This window comes from Arvicanthis niloticus, chromosome 1, assembly GCF_011762505.2.
Source record: "Arvicanthis niloticus isolate mArvNil1 chromosome 1, mArvNil1.pat.X, whole genome shotgun sequence".
Lineage (NCBI taxonomy): Eukaryota > Metazoa > Chordata > Mammalia > Rodentia > Muridae > Arvicanthis > Arvicanthis niloticus.
This window is the reverse complement of record NC_047658.1, coordinates 118,317,507-118,338,534: the sequence shown is the minus strand read 5'-3', so window position 1 is coordinate 118,338,534 and position 21,028 is coordinate 118,317,507. Positions and strand designations below refer to the sequence as shown.

General features: G+C 49.4%; 1 protein-coding gene across 8 annotated transcripts in view; it reads right to left on the bottom strand.

Moving 5' to 3' along the window:
• Positions 1 to 21,028, bottom strand: part of Rab3il1 (RAB3A interacting protein like 1) — a 31,342-nt gene that overhangs the window by 9,217 nt on the left and 1,097 nt on the right. For 4 of the 8 annotated variants that reach the window (XM_076917031.1, XM_076917040.1, XM_076917026.1 and 1 more), the window contains exon 1: positions 10,994 to 11,222. In XM_076917031.1, coding sequence (XP_076773146.1) covers positions 10,994 to 11,145 — 152 coding nt within the window. In that variant the 5' untranslated portion in view covers positions 11,146 to 11,222. The other 4 variants (XM_034484081.2, XM_034484071.2, XM_034484035.2 and 1 more) reach the window with 4 other exon arrangements.

The window sequence follows — 21,028 nt, the reverse complement described above, 5'->3', positions numbered from 1 at the left end:
GCTTGGTACACAGCCCGAGACCACTACTAGGTGCAAACTCAATTCAATTCACATTTGTTGAGCCGTCAAATGAATATAAATGTATCAATCCTTATACCACAGATAGGATTGTCCCAATGATTGTCACTCCCAAGAGTTGAAGGGGATGGGCAGAAAACCTTTGCACAGCAGAGGCAGTTAAATGAGTTTGGATCGACATAATTAAAGCAAAGCGTATATCGTCAGTGCCATGGCATCGTTAGTGGAAATGTCAATATGATAGAAGTCCACAAAGGCGGACCAGAAAGGAAGCATCAGGCCTCAGCAGGCAGGAAGAGCCTACAAATAGTTCTGGCATAATAGACTCACTTCCTGCCACCCCTGGATTTTGTGAGTGAGGAGCAAAACCCAGCTCTCCCTGGTAAAGACAATTATGTCTTCTTCTGGAAGCCTCAGGACCCTCCATTGCTGAAGCTGAAGCCCCTAGATGGACTGGGGTTTATGTTCTTAACCAATCCCCATCTCCAAGCTACAGCACCCTCTAGAAAGCAGACCCTGGAGAAGGAAGAAAGGAAGGTCTGGCTATTGGCTGTTTGTGCAGAGACAGCACCTCTGGCTTTGCTTGCTCAGCAAAATCTCCGGCTCCTGAGCCAGCAGCCTCAGAGCAGCAGTGGCTTGGTGGGGTGGGGGGTTGGGGGAGCTGGGCTGACTGATAACTGTGGGGAAGTGAGGAGGAGGGGCTTAGCCAACACAAGGCCATTGAGACTGGGTCCTAGAATAATTGAGAGGAAATGCTGATTGTCTCTCTCTGTTGTCCTCAAGTCCCTGAGAAGTTCACCAAACTCTGAGCCTCAGTTTCCCTCTGAGTAACACAAAGAAATTGAGCTCTCAAAAACCAGAGCAGCGAGCCCATAGCCAACTCCTTTAACACGACCCTGGTCACTGCCCAACCCAGCCTTCTCTCTGCCCTGGAACAGGCCCAAAGTATAGCCTTGAGGCTCCTGGAACTGGGCCCAGCTTGGCAGGGACAGGGCCTCATTGAATATAAGGTAAGAGCAGAGATTCACTATTCCACCAGTGTGTGTGACAAACAGATTTTCCTAATACCATCGGTTTTTTTGGCCGTGTGTGTGTGGGGGGGGGTTGGGGGGTCTCGTTGGCACAGTGTTCTTGAGGGAGGTCTGAGGCCCCTCACAGTGCTGCGACAGTTGTATGGAATGAGAACTCTGCCCAGGGACTGGGAGTTTTCTCTGCGTGTCAGTGTCTCTGTGTTTGTGTTGGTACACCCATGTCTGTGCACATGGATGTGGAGACCAGAGGTCAACCTTGGATGTTTCGTCTCTGGAGTTACCACAAGCTCTCTTGCTAGGATCTAGGGTTTGCTGATTAGCTTCAGCTGGATGGATAAGGAGCCTCGGGGGTTTTCTTGTCTCTTTTCCCAGGACTGTGATTACACGGGTGTGCCACCATGCCTGGCTCAAACTCAGGTCTTCATGTTTCCGTAGAAGGTACTTTATCAACTAAGCAAGCTCCCCAGCTGGCAGCTGGCTTACTCGTGTGTGTGTGTGTGTGTGTAAAATTTATTTGTATTCACATGCACACATATGTGTCTGTCCATGGATGTCACATGTGTTTGTACTCACAGGGACCAGAAGAAAGCATTAGATGCCCTGGAGGTAGAGCATCAAGCAGTCCTGTTCTTGATGTAGGTTCTGGGAACTTGGGTCTTCTGGTAACACAGTAAGTTCTCTTAATGACTGAGCTCTCTCTCTCTCTCTCTCTCTCTCTCTCTCTCTCTCTCATTCTCTCATTCTCTCATTCTATCTTATCTCACACATTGTTTTTTATATTCTTTACACAGTAATTGTAGTCTTTCCCCCCATACTACTGATAGGGGTGCAAGCTCAGAGAGAGGAGGGGACTTCCATGGAGGTCCCATAACTAGTCAGGAGTAGAGTGGAAACAGGCAGCCAGGTGTTCAGCCTGCACTCCCCAGCTTCTGGCCAAGTGGCCTGGTATGGGACGAGTGTTGGAATCAGCACATATGCTTCATGATCAAGGGTTTCTAGACCAGGGCAACTCAATAGGCTCTTTATGAGTTATAGCAGGGAAACCTTACCCAATCCAGCTCAAATTGGTTATTAGACTTTTGCTAAGTCAGAAAACATCCTGCCTAGACTGATGGCCTGGGGGGAGCAAAAGGAGGGTACTGTGGCCATGATCATGGCCATGCTTGTCCTGGGAATACCTGAGGTTCCTGGAATCTGCTCTCCCCATAGATAGACAAAGAAACCACCAGACAGGACTGGAGAGATGGCTCAGCGGTTAAGAGCACCGACTGCTCTTCCAGAGGTCCTAAGTTCAATTCCCAGCAACTACATGGTGGCTCACAACCATCTGTAATGGGATCTGATGCCGTCTTCTGGTGTCTCTGAAGACAGCAACAGTGTACTCACATAAAATAAATAAATAGGAGAAGGAGAAGAAGAAGAAACAACCACAAGGTGGAGGGACATTATCAAGATCAAATTGGAACTCACTGGTTACAGTGACAGGTGAATAGGGATCAACCCCAACTGGGCAGAGATGTCCAAATGCTCATCCTGACTCTAGATCCGGAAGCTGAACCTACAGGCAAGGGATAGCAGAGGCAGGAGGGGAAGGGGCACAACTGTGTGTGTGTGTGTGTGTGTGTGTGTGTGTGTGTGTGTGTGTGTGTGTTTAACAACAACTCCAGTCTGCAGATCCTCTTCTCTTCAAGGCCAGTTCTTGTGATTCATAAAGAATCAGAGACAGAAAGAAAGGGTTCCATGGCTCCAACAGAGCAGACTCTCTGACCATCCACACACTTCAGGTCTCCAGTAAGTAGGAACCTGAGATCCCTGCACCTCCACAGTCCAGACTCCGTGGGAATATAATCTTTTGTGAGGAGTATACTATGGGATGGGAATCGATCTTCTCGGGGTGAAAGATATTAAGAGTCAAGGTCAGAAGCAGATAGGGTGGCCAGCATCCCTCATCCTGAAGCTGGCTTGGAGCCGAGGGCCCCCACATACAGGAAGCACTCTCCTGGGTTACTTCCCCAGGAAACAGAGTGCAGCGGCTACAACCCTCAGTCCACCAGCCCTGCCCTGTAGAGGCAGCAGAAATTTTTGTCTCTACCCCTCAAAGCATAAATTCCTCAAAGGAGGAATCCTGAACTCTGTCGCCTGTTGGCCGCTCAGATGCTCAAAACCCCTCCAATCAGAAATTCCTGGCTCCATCTAAACAGGGATCTCTCTCGGCCCTCTGGCCGAACCAGACTGCTCTGGGCTCCTCAGCAAACAGGCATGGCCCTCAACAGCCATTTCCACAGTTAAGAATCCCTTCTCTCTTCCAGGCCACAATGGTTCACTAAATAAACAGCAGAGGGGGCCCTGAGCACAGCTCTGGAAAAGAACTGGCTGGGAGCATCTGGTACCTGGGGAAGCTACAGAAATCTTGCCTGGAACTCACTCTCTCGGAAGGGCAGTGCTATGATGCAGGGAGCGGATTCAGACCCATTTAGGAGACTAAGTAAGAATGACAGACCTATGACTTTGATTGTCAGGTGGCAACAAGGTGCCAGGAAAGGTTTTGACTCTCTATAAGCAGCCCACAAGCCCAGCAAACAGTTCAAGTCTTCAGCAAACCAGCAAGTCCGTACAGGGTTTCCAGGTTCCTGGTTCAGGTTCAGGCCAGCTCACCCAACCACTTCCAGCACCATGAGTGTCATGACAGTGAGATGGGCTCCACAGTCTAATTTTAATGACATGGCAACCCAGAATGAGGCAGGGTTAGTATACAAAGCAAGGAGGTGACAAGACTGGAATTGACCCCAGACTGCAGGCACAGCACAAACAGCATGTGACTTGCCCCCCCCCCCCCCCGCCCCCAGAAGCGGGACTGAATGGAGGTTTCAGAGAAGTGAGGCAGGATGCAGATGGGTTTGAGGAAGTTGGAGACAGTGCCCAAGTAAGGGAGGAGTGGTGAAGGGTGATCCTCGGGGCGTCCTTGCCTGCTGGGCAGGACTGAGCTGAGATAGACAAAGCACTGTAGGGGGTCCATGGGCATGGGTAGCTGGAGGAGGAGCTGGGTAGAAGAGAAGGTAAAATATGCGGTACAGTAATTGATTAACTAAGCTGATTTAAAATCAAGGGAAAGGTGAATGAAAATTGTGGGATGGGAATGAGGAAGTGGGAAGGGGTCTTCCAGGAAGCGAAAGGGGGTAGCTCAGGCTTTTGGGAAGTACAGAGTGTTGTGGGTGGCTAAAGGGAAAAGGCAGGACCAGAGCAGCTGTTGTGAGGCACCATTGGGAACAACCAGCACCAAGCCTGGGCTTAGGGATGGGTGGCAGAGGAAGGACCCTGACAATCAGAGACACATCTTGTCTCTTTGGTAGTAGGGTCTGGAGTTGGGTCAGAATCCAGTAAGTCAAGGCAATGAGACACCAAGGGCAGGCAGAAGATGGGCCTAGGCCACTGACAGAGGGGAGTGGGGCATGTGGGGGTGGGGTTACAAGAACAGCAGCAGGGCCTAGTGGAAAAAAAGAGATCAAGAGACTAAATAGGTGGCCAGGCCAGATTCTTCTTGCCACTGTCCCTACCCCAGGTCAAACCAGCTCAGCCTAGTAGGGGACACAACCCTCTGTCTCTCCACCAGCCAGGCCTAGATAAGAGTCCCATGCTCTGTTGGTTCTGAGAGGCTCCCTATACATTTAGTCCAAGATCACACACACACACACACACACACACACACACACACACCCCTCTGACATATAGCATGTGCCTACTGAATACTGTGCCAGCTTTCACACCCTGATCCTTCCATAAGTGCAAGGAAGATTTCAGGGGCCATCATGGCATCCCCCTCTCACCACCTACTTTGCTTTGTACCCCCCCCTCCTCATTTCCTGAGGTTTACTGAGGATACATCCGGGTCCTAGGCCTAGCAAGGCAGGGCTGTACTGAGGGTCTGGTCTGATCCTGTACACAAAAGTGCAGGGTAAGGAACAGCAGGCAAGATACTTGCATCTGTTGAAAGGCCAGGGGAGTGGGGAGATCACCTGCCTGACCCTGGGGTCCTCAGCCCCTGTGACTTACATCTCATGGCAGAAGCTCTTAGGGCAGTGAAGGCCCAGAACAGTTAAGTGACTTGCTCAAGACTGCAGAGCCTAGACACCTGCAAGTGTAAACTCCCTAGTCACTGGCCTGGGGCAAAGGCATGGCCTTTAACTCCTGGGAGGCTGAGTGATCTTAACTTTCTTTTCTTAGCACTCCATTAGAATTTGGCTCTCCCTAGAGATATGTATCCAGGAAGTGGAGAAACTGAGACCACCAGCTCAGTGTGGCTGCTCAGTGGGACAGAACCAGCACAGAACTCAGACTCTGGACTCTGCCCACCAACTGTAAAGTTCCCAGGACTGTGTTAGGTTCAGAACTCTCAAAATATCATCCTCACTCCATCCCCTAGAGTGGGCTTGGCCCCCAAGACCATAGGCCTATGAAACTGTAGGTAATGAAGGAGGGGAAGCCCAGTCTGTGGTGTGTGTGTGTGTGGGGGGGGAGTGGAGTCCTGAAAGTGAGGGTAGCCAGGCATAGCAGTGCAGCATCTCGGAAACTAAGCTCAGAGGATTAAGAATTCTAGATGAGGGCCAGTAAGATGGTTAAGTGAGGAGAGGGGCTTGCTGTATAATCTTCAGTTTGACCCCTAGAACACACATAAAAGTAGTAAGAGAGTACCAACTCCACAAAGTTGTCCTTTGACCTCAATATGTGTGTGGTGACACATGTGCTCTCTCTCTCCATCTTACACATCCCCCCACACACAGCACACTAATAAAAATTTCTTTAAAAAGAGTTCTGGGTCAGCATAGTCTATATGGTAAGAACCTGTGTCCAAAACAAAGCAAACCAAAATGAGGCTAAGGTTGGATGCACAGCCCAGTTGCCCAAGTCCTTGCCTAGAGCACACAAAGCTCTAGATTCCATCCTTGGCAACTCCTAAATCACGCCTGTAATCCCAGTGCTTGAAGATGGAGAAAGAGGGTCATCCTTGGCTATAAGGGAAGTTTGAGGCCAACCTAGGCTACATGAAACCCTGTACCCACTTCCCCTACTCCAAAAATAAGATTCGTGTTGCCATTTACTTCAGAGTTCAAGGTTTATCCTCAGAAGGATCTCCTGGCTCCTACAGGGTCCAGTCATTTCGGCTTATCTCCATTTAGGACTCTGCCATAAACAAACACCATAGCTCAGTTTAATTTACAGCAGGAAGCCAACCTCCAGGAACCCTGGATTGGCCAGGCCCCAACCCTTCCTGGGCTAGGATGCATACCTCCTAGGATATACCTCTTAGAGCTGACATGAGCTTCTAGGGAATCACATAGAGTGACCTGGCAGTGTGTGACCCAGAGCACGGTCCCTCTCAACTTCTGCAGAGTGGAGTGCTCCAAGGCCCCTAAGTCCCCAGCACATTCTAGACACTCAGACTCTGACTCCTATGTCCAAGGGCTGGGGAGATGGCTCTGTGGGTAAGAGCGCTTCCTACATATGCATGAGGACCTGAGTTCAGATCCCAGTGTGGTCACACGCACCAGCGAGCTCAGCACTGTGAGGGGACACTGCACCATGGGAATCACTGGCGTACACTAGCCACCAGCTTGGCTAAACAAGTTCCAGGTTCAGTGAGAGACCTGGCAATACAGTAGAGAGAGACAAGACACCTGACATCTCCTCTGACCCACCCTCCCCCAAAGTGCTCAAGCTGGCTCCAGCCCAGAGAAGGGGAGTTGTTATCCTAAGGGGCATACAGCAATTGTCAAGTCCACCCGGCCATCCGAAAGGCCCACAGCTTCCTTCAGACCAGGCTGCTCCTCACACAGCCCTAGGCCCCAAGCGGGATTGCCTCAACCTGAGGCAGGAACCAGGAACCCACCCAAAACACTTCCCAAGCTTAGCTAGCCTCTTTCCCTGGAGCAGATTTCCAACAAATGCAGGCTGGCTTCTGCTCCCTCTGAAAGATCAAGCCTGCCCACACCTCACAGGAGCTCAGTTCTGGTGCGCTGGCTGGGGCTGAAGCCCCACACATCCCCTAGCACTTCAGTTCAAACTCAGCTGGGGTCCATGAGAGTAAATAGATCTCACCTGTTCCCCTCCCCAGGGCTTTCCTCCTTCCCTGTCCTCTGCCTATCCTGAAACAGTCCTTAGCAGGAACACCCGCAAGACCTAGTCTTCGCAGCCCGAGAAGGAGAAGGCATTTGCCTAAATTCAAAAAAGGACATCAACCTTATGTGAACACGGAGCAGGGTCTTGGCCAGAACAGGAGTCAGCCTTAAGAACTGATAGCCAGCTCTGGATGCGGGATAATGGGACCAGTCCCGTTCGGGCTCCGAATAAGGGGTGGGAAAGGGGTTCACCCAGGACTCAGGATCTGTGCTTATCCCCCTCCAGACTGCGAGAAGGTACCACCCACCTCACATCTTGAATCAGAAGGTTCCAGTCAACTAGCCAGAGACCTTGGAGAAACACAGCTAGCTTTCTCAAGTGCACTGCTTCCCCAGAGTTCAAGGGTGTTCCCTCCTTTAAATACGTGCCCAGACTTATTTTTGAGATATACATACTACTTCTCACCACCCCCCTGCATCCCCCGCCACGACCACTTATCTCATGCGCTCCACTGGAGCTAGGAGTTGGAGAGGTCACCCTTCCCACCCTGGGGCAACTCAGATTGGTCCTGCCAAGGTCCTTTCAGCTCTGGGGCTGCAGTGTGTCCTCATGCTACAATGCACCTCGCCGCTGCAGGCACGGCTGAGAGTACAGATTATCTCCCAAGTGAGGTGCAAACAACAGCAATGAGCCCCTGTTCTCCCATCCCAGGAGGCCAGCGCGGCCCAGACCGAGCGCAGAACCACCGGCGTGCGGGGACCTACCCGCTCCACATCCCGGCGTCTCCGCCGCAGCCGCGTCCACGCGCGCCGCCAACTCTGCCGGGGCCCCAGAGCTGCCCTGCCGCCTGTCAATCGCTCCACCGCCAGTCTGTCCCGCTGGCCCTTGGGTTTGCGGCTCCGCCCCACCGGAGCCCTTCCCCTGCCCTGGGCGGGTCACGTGTCCGAGAGGCGGGCCCCCAGGCCACGTGCCCGGCCCCGCCCCTCTGCCGGCCCAGCCCTGTCCCTCTGGCTGCAAGGGGACAATGACCCGCCGGAGCCACAACGGGACTGGTCCCATCATTCTGCATCCAGAGCTGGCATCCGCCTTTCCCTGTCACTCTCTGCCTTGCACTTTTGGACCACCCTTGCTTGAGAACCTACAATGGCTCGCGGGTGTCTCAGCTCTGTTTCTCGCACAGATTGTCACGCAAAGTGGACAAACAGCTCCTACACCCTCATTCAGACTTCTAGCCCCTGTTGCCAGTCTCTGGAGCTCGTAGCTTAGTATCAATCCCTGAGTGACACTGGGCTTCTGGGAAGGGGGCAGGGCAGACCTTAAACAAGTATCATTCGTTGAGTGGTTTAAGCTAAGAGAGTGCTACCTTGGCCCAATCCTACCAGCCCTGCTTCCAAGTCCCTCCTCTAGTATCTCTGAACACTCAGTTCATCCCAGCCTTTCGAGCCATCCTAAACTCTGGAGACTACTCTGCCAGCCTCACTAGCACTTGTCTGTCCCAGGCACTTTTAAAAAGGCATGTAAAAAGCTTGCATCCCTGGCCACTAGTCACCTGTCCCTCCTATGCCCTCCTTTTATCCTGGCTCTAACCACTGACCTGGATAAAGTGAACTTCATTCACTTCCTGATCTGAGCCTCTCAGATCAGGATCCAATAAGTGGAGGCCACAGTCAACCCCTCCTTGAGTACTGCTAGGACCAGCTCCCACAGGCAGGGTCTACAGTGCTCTCTGGGCTTTTAAGAACACATCTCACTCATCCATCCACACAAAACAGGCATTCAGCTGCCCCTTCTGCATTGCTAAGGACCATGTGAAACCAGGAGATCCTCCAGGCTGGATCCCCTACCTCCCTCTCTCGTTTCCCTTAGCCCCCTCTTCTCTGTGACTGTGGGTCATATACTACCTAGGTTGGTCTCCAGATTCTGGGCTGAATTGATACTTCCTCCTCAACTTCCTCAGAGGCTATGACCACATGCTTGGCTTATGGAATTCCAGTATGGTAAATGGTAGGAGAGTGGGAGACCTGCATTAAAGGGCCTCTACTGCCAGAGCCTTGACTTGCCTGGGACCCATCTTTACCAACTAATAGTGTCTCTTTTCAAAACAGAAAAGAGAACCAGGGTGTGGTGGCACAATCCCCGCACTCTGGAGGCAAAGGCAGGCAGATCTCTGAGTTCAAGACCAGCCTGCTCTACAAAGTGAGTTCCAGGACAGCTAGGATTATTACACAGAGAAACCCTGTCTAAAAAAGCCAAAAAACAAAACAAAACCCCACAGCAACAAAAGAAAGCCCTCCCCAACCCAAAACAAAACAAAACAGGAAAAGAGTTAGGCTGGAGATGGCTCAGTCAGTAGGGCATGCATTGCTCTTGCAGAGGACCCAAGTATGGTTCCCAGCACCCATATCAAGCATCACTACAGGGTGATCCTATGCCCTCTTCTGGCCGCTGTGGGCACCTGCATGAATGTGTACAAATCCACAAATGGACATACACACATAATAAAGTATTTTTCAAAAGAGAAGATGCTCCTTTCCCAGCTTATAGGAACAAGGACTTGGTGACTGGAATCCATGTCTTTGCCCATGGCTGGTATCTTCTGCCATGGAGAACCTAGACAGCTCTCCATAGCATCCTTTTCATCTGACAGACTCTCTCAGCCCAGGTCTTCTATGTCCTTCCCTCATAGGGTGGACATTTACCAGGCTATGGCTTCTCCTGAGTAAAGACTAACCCCTTCTTGGGCTATGTTTCTCCACCCAGCCCAGCCCAGCTTAGGATCTGGCCAAAGCAGATATCAACATATTTTTGTTGACTTGAGCCCTTCACCAGCTAAGCTTTGAGCAAATGCTCTTTTCCTGTCCCTTGCTCTGGTCACCACCTAGGGGAAGGAAGAAAAGATGACACAAAAAGAGTCTAAGACATGGCCTTTGCCTTTAAAGGCCAGGGAAAAGATAAATTCTGTCAGTGGGATTAGTGAGAGACAAAGAGAGGTGTCAGCAAAGGGGAAGGTTCCCGGGAAAGAGGCCTCATCCTAGAAGCCTTTGAGGGAGGCCTCCAAGGACAAGTGTGTGGTCACCACCCTACAGCATTGACCATTGATGACATGCAATTACTAACCAAAAATATCTTGTCATTTATGCATCTAGCCTCTGTGAACTTCCAAGCCACAGGGCTTCCTCTCAGCAACACAGGAGGCCCTGCTATGCCACTGGAAAGGGATGGCCTCAGAGAAGTTAAAGAACCTGCTTTATGTCAGAAGATCCAGGGGAGGGGAGGTGGAGTCTCTTTACAGAAGCTTTTCCTAGAGACCACTGGTTCTGGTGAAAGCTGTGTCTTGGTACAGCCAGCCTTCAGAAGGTTACTGAATATCTACTAGGTGCCAGGCCCAGCCAGTGGAGAGGAAAAAATTAAAGATATGTCTATAGTGACAAACCACCAAAAGCCTCATCGTCCCTCCTTCCACACCACCATCCCCCTGTCCACTCTCCCCTCCCCCAGCTCACTACCTTTAGCCACAGACACTAGGCTGAGGCTGAAGGCATATGGAACTTGAATCTGAATCAGTCTCAGATTCTGGAGTTACATCTGTTTCTAGTTGTGACCTAGGATGAGCATCTTTGTCTCTCTGACTGTCAGTTTCTACCTTAGTCTAAATCTCAAGGTGGACCAGACAATCAGAGTCTCTGAATGCCCACCCTGCACGAAGCTCCTGGATTCTTCCCAATTCAAAACAGCCCATTGTTCCAAGCCAGCTTCTGACCCCCAAAGTCCCTACAGAGTGTCAAGACCCATCCCCCACCTCCCCTCAGTGTCCCAAGACCTCAGCTCACCTGTTTGCATCCCAGGTCTCCTCTCTAAAGTTCCTCTCAGGTACAGGACCCAAACCTGATGGAGCATAGCGGACAGTGCTTGAGCTCATGGCCAAGAACACTGGGCATGGCCCTCGGGCAGGGCACTGCCTGGGCTCCTCAGGGGCTTCCATGTCTGGGGCCAGGCTGAGGTCCCTTTGGAGACCACCAGGAGGTCAAGCGGCAAAGCCTGCCTTCACTTCAGGCAGAGCCTCACACTAACCTTTGCTATCTCTCAGGAGCAGCAGCACAGCGGCCGGGCGGGGCCTCCCAGACGGGCTTCTATCTTCTTAAACCCTTAATTATTAACTCCTGAGGCTCAGCGGGCAGCGGAAGACATGGGCCTCCTTCCTGGGTTGTGGGCTATGAGCTGGACAAGATATACCTGAGAACAGGAGAGAAGCTACCCCGCATGCTGATGCCCTGAGCTTCAACTAGATCCCTGGAGAGACCGCCTATATCCTGTCCTCCTCGGCAGAGCTGTCCAGCCTGGTTCCATTATGAGCTGGCTGGTTATTTGCTTTTGTACAGACACTCAGTAGCTAGCCCCTTAAGGCCATTGACTGCCATCACCAAAGGACAATTCAACATTGCTTCAGCCGTTCTGTGCCTCAGTTTCCCCAATCCATAAAATGGATTCTTAGCCTCTGAAGCACATCCAGCCAACTGTTGTCACTCTGATACACCTCAAATTGTCCTTTCCTTCCAAACATTGTTCCCCCCAACGTTTTCTTTTTTCCTGAGCAGGGTAGTTGTGTGGTGAGGGGAATTGAAGCCAGAGCCTTGTGTATGCAAGATAAACAAATACTGAGCTACCCCACACCCAATCCTCACACTAACTTCAACTTGCATCCCATTTTGTGCCTTCAAACAGGAAAAGATTTCCTTTTGGCTGTGTGACCTTGGACAAGTCACTTAACCTCTCTGGGGTCAGCCCCTCAGAAATAGGAACTATTCTCCCCTGTGGAAGGCAGCACCCTCCACAGGAGGTCTGTCTGCCCTGGTGTCACAGGAGCTCCTCCTAACCCCTTTCTCCTCTACTTTCACTATTGTCTCCGGTCAGCCTTTGGGTCCTTCTGAGCCCCTCCCCACCAGCACCCCGCCCCTCCCAACCCGCCTTCCCTTCGGCCAGCGGATAACAGTATCTCTGCTGAGCTCTGGGTTGTGAAGCCTGCTCCGCCTAATGCAAGCCAGATGCTGTCGGAGGGTTTCCTGGCTGTGAATTTTCCATGGCCTGCTCCCACCCCCTTCCTGTTTTTGCTCCTCGATCATCCCCTACTAGATTTTCTAGTGCCCCCACCTTCCTCTGCAGGGCAACAAGGGCTCACCTGGAAACCATTAGCAGAAAACAGGATGTGCAGAAAGGGGGTGCATCTCCTACCACCCTGACGCAACTGGACCTGGATGGTGGTAAAAGGCATTGGGGGTGCACAGTGAGGAAACTGAGTCAGAGGTGCTGAGAAACACACACACACACATACACACACACACACACACACACACACACACACACACAAATAAGCTACTTTCTGGGCATTTGCTTAGAAGGGAGGATCTGTGAAGACCTTTGCCAGTCAATAAGGGGTCAACCCTCTCTTGCAAATCAGGAAACTGAGGCTTGAAGAGTCATTCAGGGTCACTGACAAGGGCACTGGGAGACAGTTGGGAATGAGCCAGCTGGCAACAGAGCTGTTGTCTAGCGTCTCTCTTGGGGCTTGCTATTTCATACTCATCCCTGCCTGCCCTCCCCCTATTGCTTGAGGTTGAGCCTGGAGTCTAGTCACGAGGAGGAGACTCCCGAGGCGAGAGGTAGCTGCCCAGACCAGGCTGGGCAGGCTCTGAGGTAGATGAATCTCCTTTTGCAGGAGCTCCACAGGATGACCTTGGGCAAGCAGGCCCCAGATGGTGTGAGCAGAGGGGACTGCTTTGTCTTCCTTGTCCTATGTGCCTTTCCAGGCAGCCAAGGTTTGAACCCACAGGGTGCCCCTACTCCCCCAGCAAGGTCTCCCTCATTTCCATGAAAACAACACAACCTCTGGGCTCCTGACCCACTCTGCTCCTCGGGCTGCCCTTCCCTCCGCCAGCTGTGCAGTGTTTGGACAACTGGATGGAATGTTCTGCTGCCAGAATTCTCCCTGGATCCCTGAGCTCAGATTTCACCAGGGAGGGAGGAAAGGATGCTGGCTCCAGGGAGGGAGAGGGAAGAGACTGGGCGTTCAAACACAGGCCTGGACACCCCACTCCCTGTGTCCCCCGGGCCTGACAGAGAAGATTGCCTGCAGCCCTTGTTCCACGGGACTCTGAAGTCTGGCCAGGATTCTACAGAAAGGCTGGATGGCTGGTGGAGGCAGCTGTATGGTGTCAAAGATTTGGGCAAGCCAATGATGAAGTCAGACCCTGGGGACAATCTGGGCTCAGGCAGGGCTGGGTGAGGAACAGCTCTTGGAGAATTCTAAGAATGTGAAGACCATGCTGGTATAGATCTTTCCATCCACAGACTCTCTATTTTATTGCTAGGACAGTTGGGGTGCTAGGGGCAGGTGTGTTTGCCTAAATGGACACAGCATGCTGACTTAGACCTAAAACTGAACCAGACCTCCGGATGCTAAACTCGCACTTCTTGCGGTCCAGGGAGTCCTTACCCTCAGCCTTGGAGTCACATATCATCTTTGCTCTTCCTCAGGCAAGATGGCCTCTGGTATATGGTGACCTGTATATGGTCACAAAACAATAGATAGAGTGACAGAGTGGCCTCTGAGTGTGCCATCAGTTGCTTTATAGACCAAGGGAGAGGCTCAGAGAGTCAGGACCCAGCCCCACCCCCACATCTTTGTGGTTCAGACTTTGTCCCCTCCCTAGTACACCCCACACTTAGGACCTCATGAGAAAATCCTTTTCTCTAGCTTTGAAAACACATAAGCGGCTGGGCAGTGATGGTGCACGCCTTTAATCCCAGCACTTGGGAGGCAGAGGCAGGCAGATTTCTGAGTTCGAGGCCAGCCTGGTCTACAGAGTGAGTTCCAGGACAGCCAAGGCTATACAGAGAAACCCTGTCTCGAAAAACAAAACAAACAAACAAACAAACAAAAAAAGAAAACACATAAGCTCCAGATCCAACTACAGCAATGCTAATCTGAGACTCAGTTTACCCACATTAAAATGGAGTCGGGTTATCTTTCATTTAATTCAGTGGCTCTCAAAGTTCCTAATGCTGTGACCGTTCAATACAGTTCCTCATGGTGTGGTGTCCCCAACCATAAAATTATTTCCTTGCTACTTTATAACTATAATTTTGCTACTGTTATGAGTTCTAATGTAAATATCTGATATGCAGGATATCTGATATTCTACCTCTGTGGGGTCTCAACCCACAGGTTGAGAACCACTTATCTAATTAATCATTGTATGGCTGGGGGCATTGGGTGTTGGTGGACTTCTTTGGAGATTTAATTTAAAGACTGAGGAAGCCACTGGAGCTCAGAGAGAGAGAGAGAGAGAGAGAGAGAGAGAGAGAGAGAGAGAGAGAGAGAGGAATTATTTTATTTTAGGCCAAATAGGTGTGTGAAAATGCATCCAGGTGCCCCTGGGGCCTGGGCTGGTTCTGAGAGAGGAAACCTGTTTGGTCACTCGAACTGCCCAGTGGGAAAGCTCAGCCACCTGAGGAGTTTGAGAGCCACTCAGACCTTCAGGAAACCACACAACTATGAGAAAATATGGCCCGGAGTGGAAGACTCCATATGAAGGAATGTGGAGCTCAACACTGACCCGCTAGCATAGGATGTCACACCATCGAATGTGGTCCTTGTTGCTTTCTGTTCCCTTTTTATTTTATCTTGTTTTTCCAGACAGGGTTTCTCTGTGTAGTCCTAGCTATCTTAGAACTCACTCTATGGACCAGACTGGCCTCAAACACAGAGATCCGTTTGCCTCTGCCTCCTGACTAGGTTCCTAACTTAAAGAGGGGAACTGGGGACTGGGGGCGTAGCTCCATGGCATAGCACCTGCCTAGCAAGCACAAGACCTGGTTTCATCTTTCTCAGGAGAAGGGGGTTGGGATGAAGATAGCGTGGAGGCTAAAGGATACGGCCAATAGCAAACAAGTGGGCCTGACTTCCAAGTTCACTTTCTCATCTCTCCACTGTTCACCTTTCCAGAAAAAGGGATAGGTGAGGTTTGTGTGCTTTTGAGAAAGGTCTTACATAGCCTAGGCTAGCCTCCAACTAGCTAGATAGTTGAGGATGACCTTGAATTCCTACAGTGCTGGGACTGCAGGCATGTGCCACCAAATCCAGTTTATGTGTGCTGAGAATTTAATTTAGGGCTTCCTTTGTGTTGGGTGAGCCCTCAACCAACTGAGCTATATCCCAAGCCCTGTTTGCTTTTGTTCTGGTTCTCACATTTATTTAGTTTGGAGGGGACATGCATAGGCCAAGGCATACATGTCAGAGAGCTACTCGTGATAGTTTGTTCTTCCATTCCACCTGTGGGTCTCAGGGATTGAACTCAGGTTGTCAGGCTTATCAGCAAGCATCTTTAACCCACTAAGCCATCTCATTCACCCAAATTTCTTGTTTTTCTGGAATAGAGTCTTACTATGAAACCTGGCTGGCCTCGACCTCACGGTGACACTCCTGCCTCCACTCCTGGGTGCTGAAATGGAGGCCTTTTACAAACAGTGGAGCTTGAGGAATTATGCAATCATTGGAAGATATGGGCTAATGTAAGAATTAGGGACCAGATCATGGGGGTGGCAGGAAGTTGTGTATCCTGAGTTTAGAGTTCACACATAAGGACAAGAGAAGTCATCAACAGGTTTAAGCAGATGTGTGATGTGACTGGATTTCCACGTCAAAAGGGTGGCTCTAAGTGCCAAGCATGGTGATGTAGTCCTGTAATCACGGCACTTGGGAGGTAGCATGGCAGAAATATCAGGAGTTCTTCAAGATCATCTTTGGCTACATAGTGAGTCTAAAGTCAGCCTGGGCTTCATGAGATACTGTCTCAAAATCCAGGAAGACTCCTAGGTGGAATGTACCATGGCATTCCTGATCCTTACAGTGTGCTGACTTGAAGCAATGAGGAACCCTTCTGTTACTGAAAATGAATACCCTAAGCCAGGCATGGTGGAGCTCATCTGTGGTTCCAGCTACTTGAGACGTAAGGATGACTTCAGCCCAGCGTTGAGGAGCAGCTTGGGCAACAGAATTCGACTCTGTACAGACAAATCCTAGAGAGATGCTATGATTCTTTGAGGCCTTGTTGGCTGCCAAGATCGCTTTCCTTACAAGGGAGAATAAGGACAAAGCAGGAGCAGGACCAGCAGGGAGGGTAGGGGCTGAATGTGGAGCAACTACATGTACCTAGGAGAGCCAAAATATTTCATGTTGATGACATCCTTTGACAGAACTGTGTGTGAGTCTGTGGAGGAAAGCCTCTGAATCTGTTCCTGCAGGACTCCCATTAGTCAACACTGACCAAGGAGCTGTCAATCAGAGATCACCAGCACAAGAAAGATGCTAGGTACAATAAGTGAGATTCAGCCAAAGTAACCTACAAACAGATTTGGCTGTGTTAGGGCTCCAGATACTCCTGTTTGCAAAGCAGGAAGTTTGAGGTAAATAAGCAGCATGGGATTATTAAGGAGAACAAAAAAAAATTCAATGGCCAAATGAATATGTTTTTAAAATAAGGGGTTAAATAACAAATTAGACCCAGCAAGAGAGAGAACTGAATCTCTGGAAGATAACATGCCAATGTAAGAGCCAGGAGGAGCTAGGGAGGAGTGCTATGAACCTTTGTCTTCTGGACATGACACAGCTGTTGTACCCATAAACTCACAGCAGCTGTGGTTGCCTGCACAAGAGTGAACCCTTCAACATTTCATCTTGGATTGTGGAAGTACTTATGAGGTCCCACCTGTCCCTGATGGGCTACTGGCAGATAATAGTTGCTGGAGGAGATGGGAGTAATTTTCTTCAGTAGTGTAGGCTCTGACAAGTTGCTCTTACCCCAGTAAATAACCTCCCATAACTACTCATGCAAGCAACCGTAACTACACACAGTGGGTCACACATAAAAAAGAAGACATGGAAGTCGCACAGCAACTTGCTGAGAAGGAGAAGGAGGGGCATGAAAGAGGTGAATGAGGTGAAACTGACTGAAATTCATTATCTACATGATATGTATATTATATATATTATATCATATACATGCAAGAATTAAAAAATAAAAATAGAAGTTAAATTCATCGGATAAATAATATAGTTCTAAATTAATAGATACCTAATAAAATATTTAAAGCAAAAACTGTAAGAGCTGCGAGGAGCAGTTAGATAAATGTGCCATCAGGGGATGAGCAGCAGCAGACTGATAGAACCGGGAAGCATAGCTTTGGGACTTGGCAGCAGCAGACCTCTGCATTGGCAGTAAAGGCCCAAGCGTAAAGCCCTGGTTCCAAGCAAACTGGGAAGCAATCGCATCCCTGAGTCTGTTCCCATCATATCACCAGGCAGCTAACCTTTCTGAATCCTACTCTCTGGGGATGGTAAATTGGAGGTTCTTTGGATCAGTAGCAGCTACCTAAAAGAGTTTAGCAATTGCAAATGCTGACCACTGAGATCCAACCCCCCAACACACACACACACACACACACACCTCTTTCTTGACTGTCGGACCTTTACTCTCCAAACATCCGGCTTTGGGATTCTGGCCGACCTGAGAAATAGGTCTAAGACTACTTAACTGTCCAGCTAAGAGCAGTGCGTTGTAAGCATGAGCATCACACTTAGGAGCAGTCCATCAATGTTTTCTTTTGTATTCAGATGGGATCTCATGTAGCCAATGCTGACCTCAAATTCACTATGGAGCCAAAGACAGGTAACCTTGGATTCCTAAGCTCCGTGCTTTTGCTTCCCAAGTGCATCATCATGCCCAGCTTCCGTCCTGTTTTATTTCTGAGACATGAGACAGGGTCTTGGGTCTTGCTAAGTAGACCAAGCCAGAGCTGGAGTTCCCATTCTATTCTTTCTGCCCATTAGACGTCCTTCCTTTTCTCTAACTTTAAACTCATTCTTGTACCTGGGAGCGGTGGCGCAGATCTTCAATCCCAGCACTCTGGAGGCAGAGGTATGTGGATCTCTGAGTTTGAGTCCAGCCTGGTCTACACAAAGAAACCCTGTTTTAATGGGGGAGGGGGCTTAGGGTGGGGGAGAGTAAAAGGAGAAAAAAAAATCAGTTGTTGCTTTGAGTGGTGGCACGAGAGAAGATCACAAGATGGTCCACGGCAACTGCTGCATTTTTTTCTCAGCTCTTACGTTGTCCAGATTCCAAACCCAGAGAATGGCGTCTCCCATTTTCACGGCCAGCCTGGCCTACATACTTTGTCTCATGATACCAAAGGTTTGTGACACAACACAGTGGTACGCAGCTAGTATGTACAAGACCTAGCACACTAAAAACATGACACCAACAAACAGGGACGGCTACAGAACACTTATATTTCCATCTTCTAGCAAGACTCCAAAAGGGAAATCAATGAAAAGGGTTCTAGTTGTCAACATCATGTGCACACACACACATGCACACAGAGAGGGGGGGGTGAGAGGGAGGGAGGGAGAGAGAGAGGAGAGAAGGGAAAGAGACAGAATATTTTTAACCAAAAATGGCATATAATGGCACACAGGCCTTTAATAACCAGCATTTGGGAGGCAAAGGCCAGCAGAGATCTCTGTGAGTTTGAGGCCAGCCTGATCTAACTAGTTCTAGGATAGCCAGGTCTATGTAGAGAGACTCTGTCTTAAAACAAACAACAATAGCTACAAGCAAGCAAACAAAAAATCTTACACACTGGATACTACAAACTATTGTAGAATAAAATTAAAGGAGAGCTAAAGTATTGAACAGATAGTGCATGTTCATACCCAGGAAGAATGATACAATACACACAATAGATCTGATTCCTACAGAATCAAAACCAGCCTGTCACAACTGCAACTGTCATTCTTCAGAAATGGCAACACAGTCCTAAAATTCATAAGAAATGTCAAGGCTCCTTGCAATGGGTTGCTATAATTGCCAACTTGACACAGTCTTGAATAACATGGGAAGAGAGAGTCAGGTTGACCTGTGGCGATGTCTGTGGGGTTCTTTTGGTTATATTAATTGATGTGGGAAGACCCAGACTAAAAATGGGAGACGCCATTCTCTGGGTTTGGAATCTGGACTACGTAAGAGCTGAGAAAGAGTGGAACAGTTGCCATGGACCATCTGTTTCTTTCTCTGCTCCTGACTATGGATGTGACTGGCTGCTTCAAGTTCTGACTGCCCTGACTTCCCTGAAATGATGGGTTTCATTCCAGATCAAACTGTGACCTGGAATCATACCCCCAAAGGGCTTATACCCAGATAAGGCCCTCCTCCCCAAAAGGGCTTTTGTCCAAAAGGGTGTTTCAGCACAACATCAGAAATGAACCAAAACCACAGCCTAAATAATCAAAATCTGAAAACACATGCTTTGGTTTTACATTTGCTTATTTGCTTGTGTACGTGCATGGGGTGGGGGTGGGGACAGAGGGATGGGGAGATTGGTGCGCATGTACCATAGAGCATGTGTGGAAATCAGAGGACAAACTGTGGAGTAACTTCTCTTCCTTCCTTGTGGATTCTTAGGACTGAATTGAGGCCATCTTACCCTCTGAGCCTAACTCCTACTTCTGATTCCAAAACAGCCTGCCTGCCCTCTGCCTGCCACTGTGTAAACCAGGGCCTGTTGGTGCATGCCTGTCATTCTAGCACTTGGGTGGCAGAGACAGAGCATCCATGAGGCAAGCTGGCTAAGCTAGACTAGGCAGAATTGGTGAGTTCAGCAAGAGATCTTGCCTCAGTAAATGGTAGTGAGCCACCGAGGAAGACACTGACATCGGCCTGGGGCTTCAGTATGCATGCACAGGTATGTATTCATACACATATCGCACATACATGCACACACAAAAGAAAAAGAAAAGCCAAATCAAAACTAGACAAACAACAGTGTAGTATCAGCCTCAGGACAGACACAGAGATCAATGAAATTGAGCGGAGATTCCAGAAATAGATACAACTGTCACAGATTGATCTTTAACGGTGGTGCCAAACCCATTCAATGAAGGAAACAAACCTTTCCAGCACAGAGTGCGTGGAAAGCTGGGTACCCATACGTAGCAGTGGCCTTGGGCCATTACCTCACATCTTCTACAAAAAGGAACCCAAAATATATCAGATCTTAAGTGTATAAGCTAAAATTATAAGATTCTCAGAAGGAAATAGATTCGGCCACATCAAAATTCATCAAAATTAAAAAGTTTTATGTGTCCAGGAACACTCTCAACTAAGTATAAAGAGGTCTGGGTGTAGCACTTACTTAGCATGCAAGAGACCTTTGGTTCAATCCCAGCACTGCATATATTGGGCCTGCAATCCTAACACTCGGGAAATGGGGGTAGGACAATTAGGGGTTCAAGGTCAGCTTCAGATACACAGCAAGCTCAAGGCCTGTGTAAAAAGCAAACAAACAGCCGGGCAGTGGTGGCGCACGCCTTTAATCCCAGCACTTGGGAGGCAGAGGCAGGCGGATTTCTGAGTTGGAGGCCAGCCTGGTCTACAGAGTGAGTTCAAGGACAGCCAGAACTACACAGAGAAACTGTGTCTTGAAAAACCAAAAAAAAAAAAAAAAAAAAAAGCAGTGCTTTTCAAATGGAAACAGTAATAAACTTCTTACTCTGATCATCACCTGAAGCCAATCTCTCATCTCTCAACCCAGGTTGTATACCTGACTCAGATGCAGATAAGAATGCTTGCAGTCAAGGCTTAGCTTGATTCGTGAGACTCAAGCTGGAAAAAGAGAACCAACTCCTGAAAGTTGTCCTCTGATCTCCACATGTGTACTGTGGTACTCAAGCACACACACACCAATAAATAAACAAAACTTTAAAAAAATTAAATGCAGGCTCTGACTGAGGAGGCCTGGGGTGGAAGCCTCGG